Below are 14,479 nucleotides of genomic sequence, written 5' to 3' on the forward strand. Positions count from 1 at the left end.
TTTATCCATTTTTATTTATTTACCTATTTCTATTTTCAGTTAGGAGCTAAAAATGTTACGTGTTACGTGTAAAAAATGTTTTTTAATGTGGTGCCTACAACTTTTATGAAACAACAATAATAATAATAATAATAATGATAATGATGATGACGATGATAATAATAATACTAATAATACTACTAATAATAATATATTCTACTACTACTACAACTTTAAAAACTCTCACCACCTTCCTTTAATACAGAAAATTAAAAACATATACACAATTAAATTAGTAAATAAAATTAATCAATTATTTAAATGAACAATTAAATAAAATAAACACATAAAACCACAGAACAATAAAACTGCCCACCATACTGTTTGCAGTTTAAATTTTGAACCACATGAACAGAATGACTGTATTTAGCACTGCCAGCCTGTTGGTCACTGCTTTAGACTCAAATATCTCGACCAGTTTGGAAGAATTGCTGTAACCCTTGCTGCAGATATTCACGGACCCCAGAGGTTATCTCGGATAACTTTGGTGATCCTTTTGTTTTCATCTTTTAACATTCGAGATCTGTTAAAGCTGCCAAAAAAAAACCAGCCTGTTAATTTTGTTGGTAGAATTTAACTCCAAGGATCACTGTGTCACTGTACAGTGCTGCAAAGTTTACATCCAGAGTTGCTAGCTTAATTGTAACTCTGTCCCTTTGTTGCATATAAACATTATGTAGTATATTATGTATACTTTGGGGTTTTGGAGTCCCATCACTATTAACCACTTATATATCAAAGGTAGGGTCAGGTGACTAAAGCCCCATTCACACAGTGCCAGAGACTGGTTAGTGACCCTTTTTGAACCACCGGTTGCTAGCAAAATGTTTATACTCTGGTCTGTTGGTGAAAACCTTCTAATGATTGCCTTTATCACCAGCAGATTGCTGTGGTCACCAATAGTTTGTATGGACCTTGCTGGCATGTTAGCAAACATTTGCTAGCTACTTTCTGAGAGGTAGTAAAACTGTGAAAAGTGCGACACAAGCTGTAAATGGAGACTAGTTGTCTTCAGAGTAAAAAGTCTGCCCTTGAAATGTGTTGGAAACAGCACTGTGGCACAACTTTTAGATTAAAGCGACCATTTACAGTTTGTATTGCACTTTTCACAGTTTCACTACTGCTTGAAAGTAATTTCAATCTTCCATGCAAACAACACGTGACTGTGGCAGCCTGCTAATGACCAGAGCAATCGGAAAGAGGTTTGTGTTGCAACCCTCTATTTATAACTGATTTCTCTTAGAGATTGTCAGCAACGTCCAGAAACCACTTGGCAACCAGTTGGTGAATGCACATTTTTTCACTTCACAACAGGCAGTTGTATCATGTCCAGCATGGTGGATGGCTCTTGAGGAATATGCACATGACATCACACGAGAAACCTCTAGCATAGTGCGTGAATTCTGCCAGGGTAGTGTTGTCTCAAGTTGAAAACAGCAAGCTGTGAAGTACTTAATAGCAGCTACGATATTCTTCTTCAGTGAAAATGAAAATTTAAAACAATCACCAATGAATCCCTGAACACCTGTAACATCAGTGTCTGAAAACATCTGCAGCTGTTAGCTAACACTGGCATCACTATCAGTTCTGACAGCTTGTCTTCCTCCTGCTGCCTCCTCCGTCTTGGTTGGTGGCCCGTGTCACTACTAGATCCATAAAGGTGTAGACCTAGATGGCATTGCATCACCAGGGGTGGGTACTACAAAGTAAGATTACTGGGCTAGCAGGCTTAACATCAGAGTGTACTCTGTCAAGAAAGTGGCTCACTTTTTACCGAGCTAATTCACCATGGTAACTTACATTGAACACATAACCTGGTCAGGAGCAGGTTCTTTCACTTACGGCATGTTTTCAGAGCAATATATATTATCTGCGTAGAAAATGGAGTATTTGTATAAGTAGTTGTAAACCTTACTAATGTCAGGAAAGAAGCCAAGGTGTAGGTTAAAGCAGCTCAGACTGTGTGCTGCATTGTCATTAAAATGGGCATGTATTGATTTTGTGATGCAAAAAGTGTATAAATGGTTTTATACTTGATTTAAATTCACTTAGTTTTACACGGGTAGAATTGCAGCAATGAGAACACAGCGCATACTTTAAGTATATCTATTCAATCAATAAAAATAATTTTACTTTGATCAGCCAGTAAACTGAAGCAATTTCCACATCTTTATCACATCTTTCCACTCAGTGTATTAGGCTGTGGGACAGTAAGCTAGTCTCAGAACTCTAATATGCAGCAACCACTTTAGAGATAACTAGCAGCACTGAGAGCACACTCAGCTGTAAAATTATGAACGCACATTAAAATGTTTATTTTAAATGATTAGCTAAATACATAAATAACCAAGTTAATGATCTTCTATAGAAAAGATCTGTTATTCTATTTGCTGTTGTTTTTAGGGTCTCTAAAGAGACCAATTTATCATCATCATCTGATAACTCCTCTGACTGAAGCAGGCATTGCTCATAGGGATCATTTTGTGTGGTAGAAGGGTCAAACGCTCATTGATTGTCATTAACAAGTCGATAGCTAATGAGCATACTCCAGATAATACTTCTTTCTGAAACATAGAATTATCAACATTTAAAAATTGATCTAATTTTTTATACATTATGTTTTCCATAGACTTCCATAGGATTTTGTGTCCCCTCTGTTGGCCATTAAAAAGACGAATTCCACATTGGTTTCACTTTTCAGACCTGGAATCTTTTCTGCTGTCTGTGCTACAGACAGCAACTACGTGGTTCTTCCTGCTCTTTCATTTCACAATAAAAGTCCCTATATACATATACATTATAAAATATAAAAAATAACATAAAATAATAAGTAAATGATTATTGAAATACAGCATTTGTTTTGTTGGTTTAACATTAACACTCAAACCAGCGTGCAACAACTTTTTTTTTGTCTTTGCTATACTAGTTACCATGGGGGGTTAAAAATTCAGTGAACTAGCCCTTTGTTTGTCATCATATCACCACACAGCCATATTTGTAGGCAAACAACAGGTGTTTGGAAACAAATAACAGGTGCCAGTAATCAGACAGCATCCAAAGCCAATCATAAATATTAATGGAAGGGACAAACAGTAATCACTGATGGTATCAGCAGCATTATGCATATGCGTGTGTGTGTGTGTGTGTGTGTGTGTGTGTGTGTGTGTGTGTGTGTGTGTGTGTGTGTGTACATCAGGTCCAGAACGTGAGTCAGTCCATGGAGGTGGTTGACCTGCGGACATCCAGAGACCTGCAATATGTTCGAGACTCTGAGCCACTGCTGAGAGGAGTGGATGGACGGTTACACACTTATGTGGCCAGTCCCCGCAGTCTGACAGCTAGGAGCCTGCAGGTAAACACACACACAGAAACATACACACAAACAGACACACACACACATACACATCAAGTCGCATACAATGCAGACAGTCGCTGCAGGGAACATATAACCTTTGGTGTGAAAACATTGATTTCACGCATGCCAAGCTGAAGTTTCTTGCCTGCTCTCAGACACGCGAGCATCTTTCATCAAGAGGACAAAACTTGTCTTGAAGCTGTCAGTTTGCTGGCTTCATGTCTGCTGTGTTAAAGTGTCGCACAGCCTTTTTTCTGAAGGTGCCAGTAAAACTGCAGCATCACTGCACACATTAAGGCTTCAAGCTGTCATAAAAAAAAAAATCTGTCTGGAAAGAGTCTGAATTTTAATATTAATGACCAGATTAGAATAATATTGACACACAAAAGCACAGAACATTTTTTCTGCATTTGTCTTTTATAGTTTGTTCCTTGGTACTTTAAATTTGCAGGAGAGAAGATAAGATTGCCTTCCTGGATAAGTATTGTGTTTTACTGAGGGAAATCTGAATGTATTTCACTTTCTAAATTAGGAGTACTAATCTCATTAGGCTTGGTGCTTCCTGCCATGATGCCACTGGCAGGCGTCTGTGCCAACAACAAAACATGGGGAGGGGTAGTGAAAGATTATTTCAAGAGCTACAGAGAATGACAGGCCGTGGATCTCAGGAGGGAGAGTTGAATGATCTAAATAGTTAAATCAGCTGTGAAACGGCTTCATTTGGCAGCTTAATGACACTGAAGTGGAAGCCTAGCATAACCCAGCTCACTGTTTACACATGGATGTAACTTTAAGCAGTGATTTAGGGACTTTCATCTCACGGAAAAGATAGGCAAAAACTATATGGTAAAGTATGGTTGACATTTTTCCACATTTAAGGTTTGTTAATCTGCTGCTTTTACAGGTTTTTTTAATCTATATTAAGTTGATCAGAAACGGATGTAAATGGATTTTATGAATGGAAAGTGATGTGAAAAAATAATTATTTTCTTGTGTGACTTTAGATAGACAGATAAAAGTAATAAATAAAACAGCCAACACATTTGAAATATGGAAATGTGGTCAAAAATCATATTATTGTGCATTAAACAGCTGCTGTAAAGTGGTCGGTTTAAAGGACCTCCTGGAGCGCTCTGACTGAAGGTGCTACTGGTGATAACCTCCTGGGCATGGCGTGGTCATGTTAGCTTTAAGAGCATTCTTCTCTCTGCCACAACAGTGCTGAACTGTTTCAAATTCAGACGTGACCACAGAGCCTTCTTAATAAGTTTTCTCTGTTCCTGTCTGCTGTGCGGTCTCCTTCCTCCCAGCAGGCCAAAGCATAAACAAAGCACTGGCCACCATCGTATTGTCCACACTGCACAGCAGGAGTGGAAAGGCCTCAGCCTTTGTCTCTTACTGTACCCCGCCTCCATATGGTTCTTCCAGTCCAGCTTATTATTGGTCACACCAAGATACTTGCAACTGAAGATAACTTTCACCTCGATGCCTCAAGTGTCATTTATTGTCATTTGTCATTTATTATTTTTGTGGTTTTCTTCATATACCACACTGCAATACGGCCAAACATCTCGACTTTGTTCTTGTCTGTCCAATAGACATTGTTCCATAAGTCTTGTCTAGATGCAGCTTTGCAAACACGGCCATGCTCTGACATGATCCAGTGCTAATTTCAATTCACACAGTTCTCAAATGCAGTGTAAAATAATGAAAAAGCTGTCATAAAACTGCACAACCCCATATTCACACACACAAATAACAGCCCTATATTACAGTGAACAGAGATAAACTAATACAACAAGCATGAAAACAACAATAACTAACAAATGTACATAAGTTAATAACATTAAAGGTTTATCTTAAAACACAATGAGAACAAGTTCAACAGGAAGTTATTACTATTTCAGTTAATTGGACCATGTATATAAATGTAATAAACTGATATAATAGCAATCAATCTTAAAAATTGTTGGTCAGTGCTACTATTCACAGAAGTAGATTTCTACTTAAAAATAATGAGTATTTTTACAGCCAAACATTTGAATTATTTGCTCTTTCTATCAAATTACCTCACTTCCAGCTTTGAAAAGGCAACATGGGAGGAAAAAAATGCTTAAAAGAAAGGTGACATAAATGTCAAATAGAAAATGTTTAAACCTCAGTTAAAAACGATACAGATCCAAAGTAAACATTGTAATTCGACAGTCATTTTGAGGGGTCACACACAGCACACATTATGCACAGTAAATTAGATCACGGGGCCAAACTGTCAAGCTCTGCTGTAACGTCTGCAAAACAACATTCGTGCAAACACCTTGACTTTGGCACGCAGCACAAATTCGGCTTGCTTCTGCATCCTCTTCCTGAAAATGAAACAAAATGTCACCTTTTTGACACAGTGGGGGAGACAAAGCATGCATCGCAAATAGTCAGAGCAGGACTTCCCGGGAGCGCTCTGAGGCTCACAGCTGTTGACAAAAAAAGACAACCCGATGGAGGATAGCAGCCAAATATAAATCAGGTTGTTTTGTTTTGTTATGGACGGAGTTCCAGAAAACTGAGCACACCTCGTGGCCTCAGTTGTTGCCATCTTTAGACCATCTACTTTTACTCTACTGAAATACAGCCTTTCACAGTCATAGTACCTTAAAGGTATACTTAATAGATGAATAAATGCAGAATAAACACAGGGAATGGCATTAACCTACATTCTAATCTTGGAGACCTTTTGGATTTTATTAAATTTAGATTTTATAACAAAATGTAAATAAAGAACAACGAACAACGAGGCAAGCAGCTGCAAGGGCATTTATGTGCACTCAGCTTAAGTTTGCAGAATTTAACGTTATTATCCATTTTTATTCGTGTTTATTTAAAGAAAACTTTTTTAATACAGCATATTTACACTGGAAAAGGAAAGAAAAGCTGTGTAAATTTGAAGGAAGCCTTTTTGACTCAACTAAGCGGTGAACTGTTGTATCAACTTGATTCAGTCAAGTTTAGGATCACTGATCTAATTGTGTGTTCAGTGACTAATTCAAATGAAAACACTTCTATTGTCCTGTTTGAATGGCTAATGAGGTAAGGCCTGTGCTAATTCGGATTAAAACTGATAATCTACTATTGGAAAGGTAATTGCTTTTCCACCGTGCTCTCCAACTGAGAGGTGAACTTAGACAAATATTCACACACATGTGTGTATGTGTAGCCTCAGGAAGTATAACCTAAATTCAGTAGGTGATAGCTGATCGAAAGACTGCCATCCCAGTTCATTCAGAAGCTTGATATCTCGGGTTATATTTGTGAAATATTTGCTTGCTCATCTTGTCAATGTCAGTAATTCCAAATTTACAGGTGAATCTTTTCAATAAATTCAGTTCAATTTTATTTTTATAATGCCAAATCACAACAACAGTTGCCTCAAAGCATTTAATATTGTAAAGTACAGACAAACCTCAACATTAAGGCGACCCTCAATGAACAAGTGCTTGGCGACAGGGGGAAGGAAAAACTCCCTTTTAATAGGCTTTGGGATCCGTCTGTCGTGACTGGTTGGGGGTGATTGGAGGAAATAGGACAAAAGATCCAGTACTTCACAGTCCTTCATTGGTTAGTTTGTCTTATCATGGATTTATGAAATATACATTTAATATTCTGTGGTCCCAGGACGAATAGTTTTGTTTTTAGTGTGTACAAGAAATAACCCTCCACAAACCATCTTGTCCGACTGTAATCCTCACCATAACCCCAAACCAAGTCTTCATATTAGAATTCATTAATAATTAAGAATTAAAAATATTTAATTCATGCGGACTTTGTCTACAAAAGGGACGCAAGCTCCACACTGTGACTGTACACACAGATTTTTTTTTGCCTGCTCATAAAAAGCAGTAGAAGTACACACACACACACACACACTAACCCTTACTTACCCCAATAGGGCATATTACCGCCTCCCCATAAATCCATTCTGCCTTTCATCTCTTGCCGAGCATATCTTAACAGCTGGGGGGGGTCTGTTTTTAAGTTTTTATATAGTTGGTTTATGCATACGCGTGTGTGTGTGTGTGTGTGTGTGTGTGTGTGTGTGTGTGTGTGTGTGTGTGTGTGTGCATATGATTGTTGCTCCTGGGGGGTTTTCACAGTCATAAGCTTTTGCCTTTGCACTGAGAGGAAAGACTCCTGAATATTTATGTGGAACTTCAGTAAGTTTATCAATAACTAAACAGTATTTTTAACCCATGGAGGAAGGAAACAAGGGTGGAGGGCGGGAGTGGAGAATGGGATGTCAAATGGGAGTCATAAACAGAGAGAGATGGTGGAGGAAAGAGGAGGAAAGAGACAGAAAAGTAAGCCTTATTGCACCTAAATATTTCTTGGTGGGAGGGAGGACATGAGAGGACTGTGCAAGGAGAAGTAAGAGGGAAAGTAAAGGTTAAGCAGAGACTGGAGGAGAGATAAAAGTGTGAATCAGGAAGGGAGAGATTAGAGAAATCGAGATGAAGGCGGAGACGTGGCAGGGGAGGGATTAGCCAGGTAAAGTGGTTCGCTATCTAACAAACCGTGGCACCTTTGGCATTTTGTCAAAATTGGGGTTTTAATGAATATTTAATCAACTTGCAATTATATGCAAAGAACACTGCCAATATCAATGAGCGGTGATGATGTAGTGAGCTGAAGCTGCTTGGAATTACAGAGTTTTCACGCTGTGCTCTTGTGACATGTAGAAATTGGAAAAATGCGTCGTAGCGATGTTGGAAAAGTATTCAGGTCGTGATTTCAAGACAGCAGGGGAGGGATTGGATACATAAAGTGTTTGACTGACTGCCAACTGCTGACTGTTTCCTGGATATGTTGTTGTGTTTGTGTGCGGGGGTGCAGAGATGTTATAAGAAGATGATAACATTTTTGTCTTCGCTTTTGACACTTCTCTTTATCCTTCTCTCTTTTCCATATCAAATCCAGCTCTTTGTTCAGCAAGCTGAAAGAGAAGATACATCTAAGTATCAAGGCTAAAAGTAGAGATATAAAAGTAGCAAATAAAAATTTATTGTCCCTCTTGCTGCAAGCACAATTGTTTCATATGCTATCCATATTTTTATTGATCTCCATTTAAGCTGATTAGAGGGGGGAAAGGGGGCCTTTCTGGCCCGATATGATCCAGAGTGCATTTTTTTAAAATGAGAGTTTTCCTCCATCCATTTTATGCTGCTTATTTGGGTCACGTTGCCAGAAAAGACTTGCCCAGACGTACTCTCTTCCAGCACATCTTCCATCACCTCCTGTGGGACTGTGAAGCGTTCTCAGGCCAGATGGATTGCGCAGTCCCTCTAGCATGTTCTGGGGGCGCTTTCCATTCGGTTAACGTGATTCTCCGCTTCCCTCGCTCACGTCTGTTCCTCGGGGTGAGCAAAGAGATGCGGCGACAGAGGCAGAAATGAAATATGATGTGCAGCATCTCAGCTGCCAAATGCACAGAAAGAATTAAGGACGCAAAGTAAATATTCTTCTGAACCAAACCCAAAGGAAATGAGAGCTTTATGTGTCTCAGTTCATTTCATTTGTCTCCTACCAACAAGTTTATCAGCAACAGGTAGACCGGGGGGCTGCCTTGTGACACAAGGATTGTCTCAAACATGTGCTCAGTTTTTAGCATCGACGAGTGAACAAAAGGGACAGGTGAACAGATTCATTTGAAACATTCACAGGTGGAAGGCAGCACAACGGGAGATTAAGGATGACAAGGAGAGTAATCAGCCGAATGAGAAACAAACCACCAACCCTGTTACACATGCTGGGATGAGGTCACCCTTACGGGGCACCCTGACCAGTCCGGACACATAAACTGCCTCAAGTGTGCCTCAAAGGGTGGCACTACGCCGAACTACAGCAACGGAAAGAGAAAAATAATGACTGCAAATGGCCTCTCTCACTTTCTTTAACTCATTCGCAGGAGTTAAAGGGTCAGATGTCTCAGCTACGGCCCCTGTTGTCAGTGGTGGAGCAGTACAGACTGGATCTACAGACGCTGGCCACCTTGCGGATGGAGCTGCTTAACCTGTCGATCGTCCTGACAGCCATCCAGGAAGAGATTGGAGCATACGACTACGAGGAGCTTCAGCAGAGGGTCCTGTTGCTGGAGACCAGGCTGCACAGCTGCATGAATAAACTGGGTACGTGCTGGAAAGAAAGCAATAACAAAATATGACTTGTGCTGCTTTTGAAAGTAACTCACGCGTTTGCAATTTGAACATGAAAGCGAAGAACGTGAGTGCGCGGGGGGTGGAAGCACGCAAAGGAGCACTCCGCAGGTTTACACACTCAAAGATTTATTTATACAACGATTCATCAGTCTGCAAAAATAGTTCTATAACAAACTGAGAAGAAGAACGTTCAGGAAGAATAAAGGAGGGGAGTGAAGTTTAAAAACATGCAAATTTACCACAGGGAGTGAGGAAGGAGTGTAACAGAAAATAGGACCAAGTTTCATCAAGTTGGTACACAATTTGCAAAGTCAGGCCTACCAAACTAGGATATACCCAACTAGTTCACTTACACTAAATGAATCTGTGTAGGTTCTCAGTCGACTGTGAAAGCGACTGGACTTCTTTATATTTGTTGAAAATGTTTCACCTCTCATCCAAGAGACTTCCTCAGTTCTAAAACCAAAATGAAGCGACTCTGAGGAATTTAACTTCTAGCAGGGTTTCTTTGCATCCGGTGACCTCAGTAGTTCACATGATAGGGTGGGTCAAGGTCTCACAGTGGTTTCACCCAAAGCCCCTGGTGATGTCATTTTTAACACCTTGGCTCATGCGATGATGCTCAATAGTGGGTCAAGACTTCACTAAACAGGATATTTAGGGAAAGATGCATACATACATAAGGAAAATCTGAGCTTGAAAAAGATGACATTGGGAATACAAATTAAGAAGTTGGCCTAGCTGACTTAGAAGCAAACAGGACCAACTGGCAAAGGAACAAAGGGAAGCAGAGGAGTACAAAGTGGACATACAACCCAGTATCGTGGCAAAACGTATAATAGACATGCCGGTCCACTGTGTCCATTCCACAATTTGTCTCTCCAAAACATGAAATCGACTTCACTGCGTGCAGAAGTTGCATTACCAGCAGGGGGAGATAATATTTAAGCCACGAAGTCAGTAGTGAGCAACAAATGTATTAAGTACATTCCAGGGTCCTTAATTGGCAGAACAGATTAAGCTAGGCGGCTAATGTGTATATACATGCAAAGGTGTTAATAAAGTCTGTTTAAGCACTTTCCCGTGATAATTTTTATGTTGGCTTGAAATAAAATATTTTCCTCTGCTGTTACTGCAACTTCTGCATGCATGTACAATTCACGTTTTAGAGAGGCAAAGCTCGATGTGTCTGTTGCAAGCTTTGTCATGATATCGGGTTGGAATATGTGCAGCTTTTGCAGAGGAGCACATGGAATAGCTGTAGTGAAGTAAGACTATGGTTTAGGATTAAAGAGATTTTTAGGAAGGATTCTTATTTTATTTACTTGGTAAGAGTTGAGGGTGTTTCTTCAGTAAAAAGAAAAAAAGACGGATAGCCATCGGGTAGTAACATGCGGAGACAGCTATGGGGAAACAGATGGACATTCCCGGTTTCCTCTTTGTGCTAAGCTAGGCTGCTGGCAGTCGCTTCATTTTTACTGGACAGACATAAGAGTGGTATTGATTTTCTCATCTAACACTCCAACGGGCAGTGAATAAATATTTTCCACAAAATGTCAAAGTATTGCTTTAAGAGCAGCAGAGAGTGCTCTAACAACAAAGTCTAACATGGGGACAGAAACAGAAGTGCACCTATTTAGGCCCATTTTGAGGAAAATTGAAAAGCCGGGACACAATAAGCCTGTTTGTGGAAAGCATACAAGTGGATGTTGATGTAGAAATGCATTTTGACATTGGGTTTGATCTAAATAGCTGTCTCTGTTGAGAGCCATTATAACTGATGTTAATTCAGGTGGCTGAAAAGGCTCTATTAAAACTCTCAGTGAAATAACCAACTACACTTTTCAAACCTAAAAACGGTGTTTTATAGTTGGAATAATGTAAATGCGGTATCACTGTGAGTGGGCAGTTTCATTTACCTGAAAAACAAAATGTCTTAAAGTTATTATCTAAATGACTAAAACACCCAAATGTATTCCTCTGTGTTATCTTTTCGAGAAATAGAAGCTGCTTTTTCACAGCTCACGCCTGTGGCGTCAACACATTTTCAAGTTTTTATGAAGCATTGCTGAAGTGAGTTAAGACTGGTGGCAGGTGATGGCTGCTCATAAACCAGCTGGCCAAGTCACCTTGACGACGAGCATTACTCAGACCAATCCGGATAACATGAGCACAAACTGGTGCTCCATCTGCATTATCTTCTCCATGTGGCTGCTCTATGCATAAACAACAGATCTAGGATGGAGGATCTCCGCCTCAGCGTTTACATGGTCCGTTTATCATTTGTTAACAGGATGTGGTCGTCTGACTGCCGTTAGCAACCCCATCACTGTGAGGGCCTCGGGATCCCGCTTTGGCTCTTGGATGACTGATGCCATGATTCCCAGCTCTGACAGCAGGGTAGGTGTACAGTGTGATTTGTCTTTTTTCTGTTTTTTCTTCTTCTTCAGTTTGTTCCATTTATATATTTTAAAAAAAAAAGGTTTACAGTCGGGGTTAGAACAAGGTTTAGGTTGGGATTGAGGCATTTGGTGGTCTGGCTCGGGGAAAGTCCTTCTAGAAGCAAGTCTCGCCACTCAGTAGCCATATATTTGTAATTATTTGTAACTCTTACAGAACCCCGTACTTACATGTAAGTGGACAGAGATGTTGCTTTAATTTCACTGAAACATAAAAAGTGCAGCTTTAAAAAGTCTGATAACTTGGTTTTGCTCTGACCACCATGCAGACTGCCCTCAACCCTTAAATTATCATCTCTATCTCATGCATTTCACTTCTTTCTGTCATTTATCTTGTTGTATCCTGTTTTTATTGAGTGTTTATCACTATTTCTGAGATTATTTAATTAATTACATTTATTTATTTATGGTTGTAGCTGGAGGAATGTTTGTTTGTTTGCTGCTGGGTATTTAAATCTCTGCAAATTTCATGATGTTACAGAGTCATTATTACTCAATCCAGAGTGATGTCTTTGACGGCCCACCAGAGCAGCTGAACAAACTAAGACCAGTGAAACTCTGCTGTCACATGTGGGCAACATGACTGGCTAATAGTTTCCTGGTTTATATAAGCACCTTTTCTGGTAGTACAAACTTCCTCTGCTTTCTTCTTTAGTTGGAAATGCACCAATCAATTTCCTGGCTGAGGTTCAGACTGGTGACTGGTTACCTTCTCCTGTGCGTGTGCGTGTGGGAGCCGTTCTTTCTGTAAACATGATAGCTCGAAAAGTTTTGAATGAATTCTCATAAAACTTTGCAGGAATGCAGAGTGAGGTCACACATACTTACATCCACCAAGGTCGGCAAGGTCAACTTAATGATTTATTGGTCAAAAACTGACAAAAAGCTCAATACTGTAGAAACTATGATTCTTAGAAACTTAGAAACAAAGTGTAGCATGTATTGTCAACATATACATTATAAAATATCATCTCAAATTTGACCTCTGACCTCTTCTTCAAGGTCAAAAGATTGATCTGAAGGTCAAAGTGATAATAATGCTATATAGAGCTGTGTTTATTAAAACTATATTCCTTACTGCTGTTGTTTGTATTGACAGCATATAGACATATAGGGAATGATATATCTGGATTCTAGATATCATGTTACTTTGGACCTCTGACCTCTTTTTTAAGGTCAAACGGTCAAACTTTCACAAAATTGTTTTTTTTTATTTTTAAATTGTGTGTAAAATGCTTTTGCTTTTGTTTGTATTGGCAACAGTTAGGAAATGATACGGCTATTTGGGGTTTCTTCTGTCATATAGTTTGCATCCAAATATCATGCCAGTTGGTAGATCTGAGATGTGTTATATCTCTAACAAAAGTATTAGCAAGTGAAAGAGACAAGCTGCTAGTTAGAAATATGGTGTAGTATCATATTATATAATAGGCTCAAGTTATTGACAAATCAACACTCGTTATCCATCGCCTACTCCCACACATTTTGTTTTTATAATGAATATATACAAAATAAAATAATATTTCTTTAAGAGCAAATACAGCCCAGAGAACGAGCTGCCTTGATGGAGGTTTGTGCTCTTGGAGTGCTTCTTGTTTATTTATGTAATAGTCTCTGGCTCTATCTCGCCTCCTTCATATTGCCAATGCAAGCATAGTGGCCAGTATTTCCCAAATGTAACTATTTGCAGTTTCTTCTTTTCACTGCCCCGCTGAACAATTTACGAGCTTCATTGATTTAACTTAAATTACTGCACCTCAAAAAAGGAGACATTTTCACACCACCTGCATTTCGGTGTTTATTTGCTCCAACTCACACATGATCCGCTCGATGCAGTTGTCGCAGCGGCATCGGGTCACCCGCTAATGTTCTGGAGATATATTTAGATGTTAAATCATGTTAGGTTAAGTTCTTAGCAGGTCAGTTTTTTTTTTTAAATCAAAAATTTTCTCTGCTAGGTGTTCCATTCATAAGGGTCCCCACAAAGATAGGCATGCAAATATATGTGTATGTACTTGTTAGTATTCGTGTTGTGAGGGGATACATGAATGTCATATTAAAGTTTCAATACACATGCACCCATAAGAAATTAATTTTTAGTGTGAAGTCATGTGTGAGCTTAGATGTACTGTAAGTTTGGATTTAGATGGAGTAAAGGGAACTGATGTAATCATCAAAATAAGACTGTGTGCTCTTGTGGGCACATGACAAGTACGGCAGGTGAAAGTGGTCATAAAGTTGCCCGCTTCTATATTTTCGCTGATTTTTCAGTTTCTTTCAGCCTCATTTCTAACATGACTCCTGTGTGCACTCTGTCTCCGCTCACTGCGAGACACACACACACACACACACACACACACACACACACATTCTGTTCAGGGAGTGCATATTAAGCTAGTTGTCAAGGCGACTGTCTCCCAGTT

At 39.4% G+C, this 14,479-nt stretch overlaps 1 protein-coding gene across 1 annotated transcript in view; it reads left to right on the forward strand.

The window, feature by feature from the left end:
- Positions 1 to 14,479, forward strand: part of LOC146630245 (noelin-2-like) — a 41,515-nt gene that overhangs the window by 12,945 nt on the left and 14,091 nt on the right. Inside the window, exons 3-5 of the mRNA XM_085355690.1 lie at positions 3,236 to 3,391; positions 9,348 to 9,567; positions 11,891 to 11,997. Of these exons, the coding sequence (XP_085211816.1) occupies positions 3,236 to 3,391; positions 9,348 to 9,567; positions 11,891 to 11,997 (483 nt within the window). The remainder of the gene's footprint in view (positions 1 to 3,235; positions 3,392 to 9,347; positions 9,568 to 11,890; positions 11,998 to 14,479) is intronic.

This window comes from Diplotaxodon limnothrissa, linkage group LG6 (genome assembly GCF_057381915.1).
Source record: "Diplotaxodon limnothrissa isolate DT_005_m linkage group LG6, D_limnothrissa_male_GT1.1, whole genome shotgun sequence".
In the NCBI taxonomy this organism is placed as follows: Eukaryota; Metazoa; Chordata; class Actinopteri; order Cichliformes; family Cichlidae; genus Diplotaxodon; species Diplotaxodon limnothrissa.